The 15,663-nt window shown below is 45.2% G+C and overlaps 1 protein-coding gene across 1 annotated transcript in view; it reads right to left on the bottom strand.

Annotated features, from left to right (window-relative positions):
• The window catches only part of ush2a (Usher syndrome 2A (autosomal recessive, mild)), a 477,069-nt gene that overhangs the window by 296,181 nt on the left and 165,225 nt on the right, over window positions 1-15,663 (bottom strand). Inside the window, 3 exon segments of the mRNA XM_082957499.1 lie at window positions 4,771-4,901; window positions 12,210-12,333; window positions 12,502-12,608. Of these exon segments, the coding sequence (XP_082813625.1) occupies window positions 4,771-4,901; window positions 12,210-12,333; window positions 12,502-12,608 (362 nt within the window).

Genomic DNA, 15,663 nt, shown 5'->3' with positions numbered 1-15,663 from the left:
AGATCATCAAGGACAGCAACCACCCGAGCCACTGCCTGTTCACCCCGCTATCATCCAGAAGGCGAGGTCAGTACAGGTGCATCAAAGCTGGGACCGAGAGACTGAAAAACAGCTTCTATCTCAAGGCCATCAGACTGTTAAACAGCCATCACTAACATTGAGTGGCTGCTGCCAACATACTGACTCATCTCTAGCCACTTTAATAATGAAAAATTGTAATAATGTAATGTAATAAATGTATCACTAGTCACTTTAAACAATGCCACTTTATATAATGTTTACATACCCTACATTACTCATCTCATATGTATATACTGTACTCTATACCATCTACTGCATCTTGCCTATGCCGCACGGCCATCGCTCATCTAAGTATTTATATGTACATATTCTTATTCATTCCTTTACACTTGTGTGTGTAAGGTAGTTGTTGTGAAATTGTTAGATTACTTGTTAGATATTACTGCACTGTCGGAACTAGAAGCACAAGCATTTCGCTACACTCGCATTAATATCTGCTAACCATGTGTATGTGACCAATAAGATTTGATTTGAAACACTACTCAATACAAAAATCATATTCGATATTCAAAAATAAAACACTGCATTAAATAACAGAAGAACACCTTCAATTTTCCTGTGATGCCCTCCCAGGCCCACTCATGGCTGTGCCCCTGCCCAATCATGTGAAATCCATAGATTAGGGCCTAATGAATTTATTTGAATTGACTGATTTCCTTACATGAACTCAGTAAAATCGTTGAAAATGCTGCATGTTGGGTTTATATTTTTGTTCAGTATAATTTTATGTATTAAATGAATAGTTTAGTTCCAAAATGTCATAAAAACACTTTGAAGCTCATTTCTGAAGCTTCTATATTACAATAGTCTACACGGCATAGAAATACAATGGATTTTACACAGCATACTATGATTCCCAGAGGGCATTTCACTTCCCAGGGTAAACTGCTATGCCCAGGACTGCGTGATGTAGTTGAAATATATTGCTGTCAAGTTATGAGTGCATTCAATATTCTTTTTTGTTGTGTAATGATATTATAATACTCACATGCATGTCATGCTGAATATATGTTCATGTCAATGTCACTCAAAAACAATTACAATTTAGTAGAATAACGACAACGTTTCAATGCAAATGTCATATGTAAAATAGTTTTTTTATGTCATTTTGGAACTAAACCTCCCATGCACTGCGCTGCTTTGTAACACATTTTGCTTAGTTGTTTTGGTGGGCTGGTCCTCATCATCTGCTCTGTAATCAAAGTATTCCCACAGTTCATTTCTGCAGACAGCTTCTGTCAACAATCTGCGTGTGTTGTTGAGGTATGATGTTTTAGTTAGAAAAGAAGAAGAAGCCATGATGTCTGCATTTTTCTCTTTCATAAGTGGCTTGCGCCGTGTCAGCTCCATAAGCAAGCGCAAGTAGCCTGGCTAGCTTCGATTCAGACAAATTACTAGACACTCGATCCTCTCAATCTGTATATGACGTGAGACACATTTAATAGAAGTACTGAACCGTTTTTCATGTTCTAGTATCGAAGAAGTAGTTTCGTTATACCGTGCAACAATACTGAACACTCCTAGAACCGATGAATCCCCCTCTGTCTTCTCTGGAATAATAGAGAAAAGGGTTAGGTGTGTGTGGGAGCCCCACCGCCCCCTCACTCTTTAATAAAGTGTATTTGGGAGTGAAAGCTGATGGAGATAGCTATGCCCACTTCCGGTGGCAAGATAAAGAGCACTTATCCAAAGTGCTGCCCCACACATAAGGCTGCCATTAGGGGAGTCAGCCCAGGTGACCTTGGGGGGTTGAACCCAATCTCTTACTGTATAGAGAACACAGGGGGAATTTACTTTGCTAGGGTGGGTTACCACACACAAACAAATACACACATGCACACACACACACACACACACACACACACACTATAAAACTATCTGGTGGAATGTACATTATGGCTAGCAAGTGAAAATGTGTCTGGAAAATGTTTTGTCTTGAAGACAGCGTTATTTGCTTTAACTCTAGTGTTCCATTTGCATTTGTGGGGCACAACAAAAAAGAAAGACAGGCATCACACAGTTCTTCTCCCTAAACGACCTTTGCCCTCGGTTTTCACTCACTCAGCTGTGTTCCGACTGCTCCCTCTACACACGCGAGTGCGAACAGTAGCTCCCGTTCTGCCTATCTGAAAAAAATGCCTATAAAATGTATCTAACTGATGGCATACACAAGCTACATTCCTTGCTAAATTTCAAGAACTTTGAAAGTTTCTTCAAATGCAGTCACAAAAACCATCAAGCGCTATGATGAAATTGACTCTCATAGGGACCGCCATAGGAAAGGAAGACACAGAGTTACCAGCCACAGAAATTGCAGCCCAAATAAATGCTTCACAAAGTTCAAATAACAGACACATCTCAACATCAAATGTTCAGAGGACACTGTGTGAATCAGGCCTTCATGATCGAATTGCTGTAAAGAAACCACTACTAAACGCCACCAATAAGAAGACTTGCTTGGGCCAAGAAAAGCGAGCAATTTGGATGAGTCCATATTTTAGATTTTGGTTCCAACCACCGTGTCTTTCTGAGACGCAGTGTAGGTGAACGGATGATCTCCGCATGTGTGGTTCCCACCGTGAAGCATGGAGGAGGAGGTGTGATGGTGTGGGGGTGCTTTGCTGGTGTCACTGTCTGTGATTTATTTAGAATTCAAGGCACACTTAACCAACATGGCTACCACAGCATTCTGCAGCGATACGCCATCCCATCTGGTTTGCACTTAGTGAGACTATCATTTGTTTTTCAACAGGACAATGACCCAACACACCTCCACACTGTGTAAGGGCTATTTGACCAAGAAGGAGAGTGATGGAGTGCTGCATCAGATGACCTGGCCTCCACAATCACCCGACCTCAACCCAATTTAGATGGTTTGGGATGAGTTGGACTGCAAAGTGAAGGAAAAGCAGCCAACAAGTGCTCAGCATATGTGGGAACTCCTTCAAGACTGTTGGAAAAGCATTCCAGGTGAAGCTGTTTGAGAGAATGCCAAGAGTGTGCAAAGGTGTCATCAAGGCAAAGGGTGGCTTCTTTGAACAATCTAAAATCTAAAATACATTTTGATTTGTTTAACACTTTTTTAGTTACTACATAATTCCATATGTTATTTCATAGTTGTGATGTCTACAATGTACAAAATAGTAAAAATATTGAATGAGTAGTTGTGTCTAAACTTTTGACTGGTACTATATATGGAGCAATTTAGCAATTAGGATTTGATATCTGTAATGGTTATGTAATAAATGAGGCATTGTTGCGCACTGCTGGCATATAGATAAATGCGCACATATTTTCCAGTGCGGGCCTTGTGTTCCAAAATAGATGAGATTTTACATTAGCGTATTCGAGTACTCCAAAAAAAAATCATATGAGTACTCATGTGAGTACAGTCAAAGAATGTACATGCCCATCCCTATTGTGGACTTCTGTTAGAAACATACTTCTCTTTGTTACTTGCTACAACATTCAGTTCAGAGCAAGGCCTGGATTCAATCAAAGGCACATTCTCATCATACGCACTGCAATGCGTACAGTATATCGTCATTTACAGTAAACACACTCAAACATAAATGACCTTTAAAGGTCAAGTGCAGAGTGATTGTCAACAATCAATCATATATAGCTGGGGGCAGAGCCGTGTCATATTCCACACAGATTCCCAGTGCTCCCTAACCAGGGTTTAAAGAGACAACAGTAACTCGAGAGGAGAGGCATGGTTAGTGATAGCTCTAACACTACAGTAGCTAAACATCCCTCTATGAGACTATGTTTCATAAAATGCTCATTAATTCCATCATTAGAAAGTGTGTGTGTGTGGTGGTGGTGGGGGGAGCATACCAGTTTCCTGTGTCACGCCAAATTAGGTCCCCCGTGGTGGTAATCCCATTAGGCCTGTTGAATTGGCTAATGGGGGAACTAATGGGGGAGCTATCAGGGGACATTAATCGACTGCGACACCACTTCTAGTGTTAATTACCGAACTAGCCTAACTAAATGTGTTTGGAAATGCTGCTGCGTAGCTGGACAAGGAAGAGGTCCTTATTGCGTGTGTGTGTGTGTGCTTGCATATTTCCGTGCGTGTGTGGGGGAGGGTGGTTAAGGTGGAGGAGAGATAGTTGGTGGTCTGACGGACGCTCGCGTGAAATCATCTGCCATCACCGCTTTCATCATAAGAGCAATTGAGTCGAGTGTGTGTGTGTCTGTAGCCTAATGAGCTAGCGATTGGTATGCACGTGCCGTGACTGCAGGGAAGGAGTTCATTGGAGGCTGACACACTTTGAAAGTTTCTCTTGAATGAAGGAACTAAGGGGAGGTTGCCGATAGGACTTATCAGATGAAGATGTCACAATGTTTCCCTCAACGGAACACAATGTGGGTTTAATAAGTCACAGGAATATGAAAATCATCAGTGACTCAACTGGAAACCTGGAATTCAGACAGGAAATCTAATTTTACTTTCCTCAGTAATCAGTTTTTTCCCTCTTACTAAAACATCTGTTATCAGACAACAGTTATTGGGATACACTTATTTTTTTATACACAAATAATATACTGGCTATCTATTCTATAGTGTCACACACAGAAGAAACACCTGAAATGTGAAGGTTGAGGGTACTTTAATCTGGCTATGTTTGTAGTTTACCTGTGGGTCGAACCGGACGGACGGACATGTTTGTAGTTTATTACCTGTGGGTCAAACAGGAAGTAGGGGCGTCCATTGCGGATCTGCAGAGCCAGGTACTCCTCTTGGTTTCCAGGAGACACAGCACAGAGGAGCAGGCCGTCTGATGCTCGCGTTCTAAAACTCAACCGGAGCCCTGGAGGAGGGGGGAGGAGAGAGGAAAAAAGGAGGAGAAGAAGAGATGTATATATTAGAGCGCGTGAAATCCTTCATTAGGAGATAAAAGGTGATCTGTGCCTGTGTCGAAGGGTTTAGAGTGTGTCCCAGTGGACTCCTCACACACTCCTCTCTACATCCCGCCACAATCCACCTATGTGTGTGTGTGTGTGTGTGTGTGTGTGTGTGTAATGTATGTATGTGTACATCTCCTAAACCCACTTCCCCTGAGCCCCCATGTACGGCCTCAAGTCAGGAAAAAGCATCCTGCTTTGAAGCCCCCAGATGGGTATTCATGTCTCCATTTGAGTGTGTGTGAGTGTGTGTGTGTGTGTGTGTGTGTGTGTGTATGCGCGCATGTGTGTGTTCAATCCAATGTCTCCATTAGGACTCCAGGGGAGCACTGGATGCTCAGGCTAAACACATCTCCTCTGGTCTAATCTCTGACTGGTCTTTGTGTGTTAATCTGATAATCTGTACTTAATCTGGGGAGGTAGAGCTGGAGCTCTCTAAGGCACGTCTAACTCCCTCTAACCTGACAGGAGACTCCCGGAAGATAACTCTATCTCTCTCTATCTCTCTCCTTCCCGCCGTCTCCATCCCTCTATCCCTGCTTTAGATCCCAAACTCGGATACAGGGATAGAGAGACACAGGGATAGAGGGATGGAGGGAACACCCTCGGAATTCTGAGCTCGGCCTCTTTGGGAAAGTTGTCAGTGTGGGAATTTCAAAGGAACTGGGAGACCGATTACGAGTGGCGTTAAACACAATGTGATGGATTCAGAAACTTCTGAAACAGAAATAAGACTGAAAAAGAATGAACAAATCCTCAAAACGAACAGAATAAAGTACTATCTTATCTTATATTAAAAGAGGTCAGCATGCAGTAACCATAAAGTGCTGAATTGAAACAAATAAAAATACTGTATATGAACTCACATCCCAGTTAACACACGTGCCATCCATCTGTGATCTTGTCATCAGGGACACGAGAGGGGCCATGACAGATATGTGACGTAAAGTTAGCCCACTTCAACCTCTCTCTCTTCATTTCCCTTGATCTCCTTCCTCCCATCTCTCTTTCTCCTTCCGCCCGTCTCTCTCTCTCCTTCCGCCCATCTCTCTCTCCTTCCGCCCATTTCTCTCTCTCCTTCCGCCCATCTCTCTCTCCTTCCGCCCATTTCTCTCTCTCCTTCTGCCCATCTTTCATTCTCTCTCTCTCTCCTTCCGCCAAACTCTCTCTCTCTCTCCTTCCACCCATCTCTCTCTCTCCTTCCACCCATTTCTCTCTTTCCTTCTGCCCATCTCGCTCTCTCTCTCTCACTTCCCAGAGAGGATGTTGGCACTCCCTGTATAAACCTCCATAGAGAGGAGTACTGCTGATTTCCAGTGGGGGATTATTCACAGATCGAGTGGGGAGGTGGTGTCTTTTTGTGGGGAGGAGGACATTTGTTTTGTATTTGTTCCCGACTGGCAGGACAGTTTTCTGTCCTGGGTGGGTGATGTACAGGGCTAGGCTTGGGGCTGACTATAGACCTATACGTTGGAGGACCTAGGTTCAGCGTTGTGAACAGGCAGAGGGACTGTTTAGCTAATTACTTGTTGGTGCAGGCGAAGATGGCAGTATGGAAAAACAGGATGCATTTGTGCCTTAAATTGGCCAAAAATGTAGTTAAAAAATCTCTCTTTCTCCCTCTACATCTCTCAATCTCTCTCTGACATTAAGAGCAGAAATGATGAGGTCTCCGTATAAGAGCATTACATCAGAGCGATAGTGTTTGTAGTCTTGATAGATGGGACACATCAGAGCCTCTTGAGGAAGACGATACAGTACATGACAGATAGGTGATGCTAACAAAGCCTGTTTTAACCTGGTGACGCTAGAGTAGTCAATCTGGGAACACCCTCTCTCTCTCTCTCTCCATCCCTTCACCCCCCCTCTCCATCTCTCTTTGACTTTACAATCTTTTACAGCATTGGGTTAAATCAGGGTCACACAGAGGGATTCTCGGTAGTCTTAAAGAAATCTACTTGGAAACCAACCTATACACCTCACACACATGGTTTTGGGCTTAACAAAAAGAAGACACCTGTACCATGTCAGATTTTTGTTGTTTAAGTTTTATTATTCATGAAAAATATGAATAATATTCCACCCATGAGGCCAAATGGCTCTTTTGGTCATTGACTGCAGGAAAGGGCTACCTTAGCTTGCGTTAACCCTAATGTAGGTAGAGCAGTCCACTAGGGAATAGACCTCCTACCACTACTGAAGACACTGGCAGTAGGGACATAGACATGTCTTAGACAGACACTCATATGGACTCATGGAGACTCACTGTCCTTGGAGCAGACATGCAAACATCCTTAGAGTGTTGCGACGGTGATAGACCTGAAGGAAATCCTCCTTCAACAGAAATAGTTGTTGTTGTTAGTCACAACCCACACAATGAAATGCCATTTACTGAAACAAGCAATGCTGTGAGTTGGTGTGACTGCAGTTGAGCTGTACACTCTTGTACGGATGTTGTTTTGAGTACTGTAAGGCTGTTGATACTATTGTTTGTGTGTACATGCGTGTGTGTGTGTGTATGCATTTATTCAAGGTATTGATGGATATTAGTAATAATGACACAGCTTTATTTTAGAAGCTATGTAAGTTTGCTGTCGGCTATCGGCTGTCGGCTGTCTGCTGTCGGCTGTTTGCTGTCTGCTGTCGGCTGTCTGCTGTCTGCTGTCGGCTGTCGGCTGTCGGCTGTCGCTGTCGGCTGTCGGCTGTCTGCTGTCGGCTGTCGGCTGTCTGCTGTCGGCTGTCGGCTGTCGGCTGTCGGCTGTCGACTATCGGCTGTCGGCTGTTTGCTGTCTGCTGTCGGCTGTCTGCTGTCTGCTGTCGGCTGTCGGCTGTCTGCTGTCGGCTGTCGGCTGTCGACTATCGGCTGTCGGCTGTCTGCTGTTTGCTGTTGGCTATTGGCTGTTTGCGTGCCTGTTTGTTCATGGATGTTTATGAAAGCTGTGTGCTCAGCAGTCTCTCCTCTCTCCCAGTTGTGCTCAGCTCTTTCTGATGACAGCTCGCTACTTCAGGTTCAACACACTTCACATGGTCATCCTGCCCAGTCCATCCATCCTCCAGGACAGCCAGAGAGGGAAGAGAGACCCTCGTGGGAGACACCATAGAGACTAGGCTGACTACTCAGCTCTCTGCAGGCAGGACCACGGGGCTCTGTGGAAACCCCAGCAGGAGTACCTCAGCAATAGGGAGACCCCAGGGGAGACCATACTGTACATTCACTCTCAAGTAGGATTCACCAGACTGTAGAGACATGTTGGACCACTCAGTCAGAAGTCTGTTCTGGCCACTCAGTGATGTGCTGTACCAGGGGCTCTTAGGAGTGTCCAGCTGGGATAGCCCAGAGAGAGAGAGAGAGAGCAAGAGAGAGAGAGAGAGAGAGAGAGAGAGAGAGAGAGAGAGAGAGAGAGAGACTGCCCTAGGAGACCAGAGCGACTTACTTGACCACTCAGTGACGGAGGCAGCTGACCACTCTCTAGCTGGGACACCTTGAGGGGTGAGGCCCCCATGAGACCTGCGTCCGGTTTTACTTAAGGGGTTTTACTTAAGGGGTTTTATGTAACCGGGCACTGTTCCTAACCTGACAGTCTTAAGGGATCTGAGTAGAGTTATGTACAGTTTATGTGTGTACAGGCAGACATGCCTGTTGTAATGTTGTAGACTCAACATTCTGAGATAAAGGCTGTATGGATATAGGACTGACTAATGTGGAGGTTGTTTTAATAAGGATTTATAGATATCAGAACTGGTACAGTGAACAGTGTTTTATAATCATAACAGAGAGAACTTGACACAATTCTAGAGTCAAACCCTTTCCAATGCCTCATACACAAAACAATCATATTTTCTCAGCAGAATCCATCCTCCTACTTCCCTGGTCTTTATTCCCTGGTCTCTATTCCCTGGTCTCTATTCCCTGGTCTTTATTCCCTGGTCTTTATTCCCTGGTCTCTATTCCCTGGTCACTATTCCCTGGTCTCTATTCCCTGGTCTCTATTCCCTGGTCTCTATCCCCTGGTCTCTATTCCCTGGTCTTTATTCCCTGGTCTCTATTCCCTGGTCTTTATTCCCTGGTCTCTATTCCCTGGTCTCTATTCCCTGGTCTCTATTCCCTGGTCTCTATTCCCTGGTCTTTATTCCCTGGTCTCTATTCCCTGGTCTCTATTCCCTGGTCTTTATTCCCTGGTCTCTATTCCCTGGTCTCTATTCCCTGGTCTCTATTCCCTGGTCTTTATTCCCTGGTCTCTATTCCCTGGTCTCTATTCCCTGGTCTTTATTCCCTGGTCTCTATTCCCTGGTCTCTATTCCCTGGTCTTTATTCCCTGGTCTCTATTCCCTGGACTCTATTCCCTGGTCTCTATTCCCTGGTCTCTATTCCCTGGTCTTTATTCCCTGGTCTCTATTCCCTTGTCTCTATTCCCTGGTCTCTATTCCCTGGTCTCTATCCCCTGGTCTCTATTCCCTGGTCTCTATTCCCTGTTCTTTATTCCCTGGTCTCTATTCCCTGGTCTCTATTCCCTGGTCTTTATTCCCTGGTCTTTTGTTGAGCACTATTTTATTTGTCATGACGCCAAACAAACAGGGTCTGCCTGGTGTAATCTAGTCAGAACATCCCGCGGATCACTCCAGTCATGTTAGCGTGGCGCTAGCATTAATCAGCCCAGTCGTATTAATGAGAGAGCGGCTAGCGCTAATTACCGCCATAGATTCTGCAGCAGCCCATTAAATATACAAATGACAGAGCTAAAGAGCCCAGCCTCTCCTGATTAATCTTTAAATGGAGAAAAACTAATGATGTCTGTAAAGTTTTCCCTCCACTTTGCCTCCGTGCCGACACCGCACGGCAATCAATCAAATTAATTAAGGAAAATAATTTGAATCATTTAACATTTCTTCCGCGCGCTACGATAGAGTGTGTAGAGTGAGGATACATTATTCCTTTCTCTTTTTTGTTTCTTATTTACACACCGTTTTTGATTTAGTTAATTTCAGTACAGTTCAAATCTTTGGGATTTGTCTGGTTAAAAAACAGATTCCAATCACATTCATATTCATGCAAAAGGGTTAGGTCTAGTTTTTTTAATGTATAAAAAACGTCTCTAAATGGATGAATCCATTAAGGAAACCTGCACTCATCTCTCAGGCATTGATTTCATAGCGAAAAGGCTTCCTTGATTGGAGCCCAGATTTAGCATAAAGCACATTGACCTCTCAAAGACAAGTGGCATACATCCACTCGACTCCATGTCCCCTGAAAACGCAAGAATACACATAAACTAAATGAGCAAATTATGGAAAAATGAAAACAACACGTTATTAATATTCTAAAATAGATTGTAAAATAGATTGTAAAATAGTGCATTAGGTTAATGGGAAGAGAGGATGATGAGTGATTTGAGACAGAAAGCCCATCAGGCTGCAGGTTAGCATTGATGAGTCCCACCATCGGATCAATCTGCCGTACAGACGGTGCATTTCAAATCCTTTTTTTATTTGATTTGTTTGGTGCTGCGTGCGCCTCCGCAGATATAATTGGATGTAGGGTATGAGGTTAGTATTGATTGTGGAAAGGGATGGTTATGGCAAAAACACCTAGATGATAGTGAATACATCCTGTTTATGCCAATGATTTGATCCATTAACCTCTACCTATCTACATCTCTGGTCTTTTATCATAGCCTGTAAAAAAACGCTCACGACTGTTAAGGCAGCCGTTCCACACACCTTGACAAGATCATCTAGAAGCATTTTTAGAAGTATATTTTCTGGAGACTTTTGTTCTTCCAATAAAACAAAAAAAACACACACACACACACACACACACACACACACACACACACACACACACACACACACACACACACACACACACACACACACTGAGTGCAAGGAAGCGATGGCTGTGTGGAGAGAGCAATCCCAAACAGAGCTAATCTGGGAGTGTGTGAGGTGATTGTTCTGGTTTGTGCTTCTGCCTCCTTCATTAGGGTGGGTGTGAGTGTGTGTGTGTGTGTATGCACTTGTATGTGTATGGGTTTGTGGTTTTGCGCGCATGTGCGCTTATGTGTGTGTGTGTGTGTGTGTGTGTGTGTGTGTGTGTGTGTGTGTGTGTGTGTGTGTGTGTGTGTGTGTGTGTGTGTGAATGGCGTGGGGCCCAAGGACGAGACTCCTTTTCTGACTGTGGCCATTGATCAATTAGCGGCAGCAGGACTGAAGCCTGGTCCTGATTTATAAAGATTTATCCTGCGTCATAATTGAAGGAGAAAAGGGGAAATAGCTGCTAGACGTTAATAGAGTTAAGGGCAGATGGCCGTGCATCTCCACACCAGGCTAGGTCAGCAGGTTCTACCATTAGTTTACTTTACTTTATGATATGCAGGCTGGATAATGTCCTACACTGCAGAGGGACTAAGGAGTGACTGGTGGTCTATTCATACAAATACAGACAGATTTCTCTGATAGTTTACTGGACCTGTAGAACTAGGGAGGGGAGAGATGCTGAACGTGAGGTCTAATAGTGAACACTGTGCTGGAGACACACGCACGCACACACACACGCACACGCACACACACACAGTCTGCTAAGGTGATGCCACAGTGTGCCAGATTTTACCGTGAGTAAAGATTTGGGCATGTGAGGAGAAAATCTAAGTAAAAACAATATATTACAAATCCCTCAAACAAGGAAGGAGAAAACAAGTCAATAATGGTAAATGAAGGCTTTTCATCATCCACCTGTAACATTGCTGGGTGAATCAACCGGATGCTTTGGTAGCGAATCTATTTGATTAGCATAAGAGCCAATTAAAACATATATAATATAATTTAAACAAATGGCCGACGGGATGTTTTGGTTGGGTTTGCAGATGAAGCAGAACATGTTTTGATTTGGAGCTCAGTTCTCCAATTATGTGAGTAAACACTGTTGTAATTGTCCTCCGTCTCATGTGGAAGTCATTCCCTTAGCTGGGACTCTTCCACAGTCTTTCTTCAGTCTGAACAAATACACAACAACACTAAACAAATGATAAACTAGATGTATTTTTATGTGTTTTATAATGTACCAACTATTCATTTAGCTGTGCTCTTACACAAAGATGGAGATACACCAATATTACTGTGTGTGTGTGTGTGTGTGTGTGTGTGTGTGTGTGTGTGTGTGTGTGTGTGTGTGTGTGTGTGTGTGTGTGTGTGTGTGTGCATCTACAGTCGCCACGTACCTGTGAAGTCGCTGTTGACCGGTAGTGTGTCACTGGGGAACCGGTGGTAACCGTTGCCGGGAAACCTCGCCCCCCTAACGACGAGGTCACGGGGGTCAGAGAGAGAGAGGTCGGTTCGCTCCACCTGATGGAGTTCAGGTTCAAATGTAACAGTAGAAGTTACTCTCTGGGTTTGATTACATAGGCTCTATAACAGCAAGACGAGACGTGACACAACGTGGAAGTATCACAACAGATATGTACGTACAAATATGTTTTAAAGGAATTTAAACAATAATGTCCCCAGACAGACCTGGTAGAGTGGTGGGGGTCCGTGGGGCTGAGAGGGGGGGTCCCAGGTCACCTCCATCAGTGTCCCATGTACTGGCCTCAACCTGGGGGGAGCGAGACCTGCTGGAGCTAGAGAGGGGAGGGAGGGGAGAGAGAGTAAAGAGATAATGGTTAAAGTGGAGGAGAAGAAAAGTAACTACCTTGTACAAAGCCTGCAACAAGAGGAGGGTACATGTATGCTGCTTTTAAGTACTTTCATTTGTAGATCTATGCAGAATTACAAATGCTCTTAAACGGGTGTGTTGTTCTCCTAGACAAAGACTCCCTTACAGCAATTATCCATCTCAGAGAGTCTGCTAGTCTGACAACAGGTTAAACCGATAAAATAACTAAACGAGTGGAGAGATGGAGGGTTATAAAAGATAGCTGTGCATTAACATTCATCTAAGCGTCATGCATGTGCTGTGGTTTAGATGGTCCCACGTACGAGCTAGAGGAGTGAATTATCCAGGAGTGACACCTTCGCACACACACGCATGCACACACACACACACGGATGCACACACACGCGGATGCACGCACTCACTGACACACACACACACACACACACACACACACACACACGCATGCACACACACACACACGCGGATGCACACACACACACGCGGATGCACGCACTCACTGACACACACACACACACACACACACACACACACACACACACACGCACGCACACACACGCGGATGCCCGCACTCACTGACACACACACACACACACACACACACACACACACACACACACACACACACACACACACACACACACACACACACACACACACACACACACACACACACACACACACAGCCTAATAAAGCTGGTAAATGGGAGGTGGATGTCTTGTCTTCCCAGCCCATCTCAGTCTAGGCACCATAAATGACAGGCAATCAATAACCATAGAGTCTATATAATGGAAACTCTGATATCATTAAAAAATTATTCCCTCTCCTTTAATAGGATTTTTGTGAAGCCTCTGTGGAACATTTATCTTTTATTTTACCCCTCAGAACATACGCTAGAGAGAGATATGTTACGTGTTTTTTCTTTACTATAGAATCTGCAAGTAGGACAGTGTCTCCAGCATTTGGTTCAGTGGCTGGTCGCATTTAAACATCTTCAGTGATTTCTCCCTTTACTTATCACAACATTTTGTTGCATTAAAGTGGGATTTAAATTAATTTAATTGTGGGTTTTTTGCTCATTGATCTACACAAAATACTCCATAATATTAACGTATTTTTTACATTTAATTAACTCAAATGTTGTTGCAAAAGTATTAATCCCTTTTCATTAAGAATCCTAAATAAGCCTAAGTATTGAATTTCAAGCACAGATTAAACTACAAAGACCAGCTTTTCGAAAGCCTCATAAAGAATGGCAGTGATTGGTAGATGGGTAACAATAACAAATCAGACAGTGATTATCTCTTTAAGCATGGTCAAGTTAATAATTATGCTGTGGATGATGTATTAAACCACACAGACACATGAAAGATACATGTTTTGGAATATTTGTATTCTTTATATTTGTATTCTACTTTTCATTCTGTCATGTTGGTTATTATTGTGGTGTAACTACAATCTTGTTGATCCATCCTTAGTTTTTTCCCTTCACAGACAATCAGCTCTGTAGCTGTTTTAAAATCACCACTGGTCTCATGGTGACGTCCCTGAGCAGTTTCCTTCCTGTCCTGCAGCTCAGTTCAGAAGGATGGCAACAAGGCACTAAAGTTATACTGCAAAAAAAACCATTGAAAAGGAATAAATGTTTTGGCCTAAATGCTAAGCCTTATATTTGGGGCAAATCCCACACAGCTGTCACGTCCTGACCAGCAGATGGAGCTAGTGTTTTAGTTTTGGGGTCAGGACGTGGCATGTTTGTGTTGGTTAAATGTTGGGTGGATGATTGGGACTTCCAATTGAAGGCAGGTGTGTATAGTTGCCTTTGATTGGAAGTCCTATATAGGTGTGTGTGTTTGTCTTTGGGGTTGTGGGGAATTGTTCTGTGCTTAGCCGTGTGCCTAGTCAGACTGTTATTGTGGTGTTATTGTTTTCCTGTGGATGCCTTACTGGAGTCTATTAAAGTATGAGTATTCACAGTCTCGCTGCGCCTTCGGCCTCTTCTCTCCAGTACGACATTTTCAAGGATGAGTACAACTTATTTTATGACAGAATTCCCCACCAACAAAGGACCAAGCAGCGGAAGAAGGCTGGCGAGGTAAGGGAGACCGAGAGGCACCCTCAAGAATTTTTTTAGGGGGGGGCACAAGGGCTGTTTGACGGGGCAAGAGCTGCCCGCCAGTCAACAGTCGCCAGAGCTGCCCGCCAGTCAACAGTCGTCACCAGAGCTGCCCGCCAGTCAACAGTCGTCAGAGCTGCCCGCCAGTCAACAGTCGTCAGAGCTGCCCGCCAGTCAACAGTCGTCAGAGCTGCCCGCCAGTCAACAGTCGCCAGAGAGGTCAGACTGCGCTGAACTGCCGGAGTGGCCAGACTGCGCTGAACTGCCGGAGTGGCCAGACTGCGCTGAACTGCCGGAGTGGCCAGACTGCGCTGAACTGCCGGAGTGGCCAGACTGCGCTGAACTGCCGGAGTGGCCAGACTGCGCTGAACTGCCGGAGTGGCCAGACTGCCCTGAACTGCCGGAGTGGCCAGACTGCCCTGAACTGCCGGAGTGGCCAGACTGCCCTGAACTGCCGGAGTGGCCAGACTGCCCTGAACTGCCGGAGTGGCCAGACTGCCCTGACCTGCCGGAGTGGCCAGACTGCCCTGACCTGCCGGAGTGGCCAGACTGCCCTGACCTGCCGGAGTGGCCAGACTGCCCTGACCTGCCGGAGTGGCCAGACTGCCCTGACCTGCCGGAGTGGCCAGACTGCCCTGACCGTCCCGAGTGGCCAGACTGTCCCCCGGCCCAGCCCGAGGGGCCCTCCTGTCCCCCGGCCCAGCCCGAGGGGCCCTCCTGTCCCCCGGCCCAGCCCGAGGGGCCCTCCTGTCCCCCGGCCCAGCCCGAGGGGCCCTCCTGTCCTCCGGCCCAGCACGAGTGGTCCGTCTGCCAGGGTCAGCCCAAGTGGCCCATCTGCCCGGCGCAGCTAGCGGCGCCACCGAAGTGGGCTACGCCGACGGTGGA

The sequence above is a fragment of the Salmo salar genome, chromosome 01 (genome assembly GCF_965601325.2).
Source record: "Salmo salar chromosome 01, fSalSal1, whole genome shotgun sequence".
NCBI classification, from domain to species: Eukaryota; Metazoa; Chordata; class Actinopteri; order Salmoniformes; family Salmonidae; genus Salmo; species Salmo salar.
This window is presented reverse-complemented; position numbering and strand designations above follow the sequence as displayed.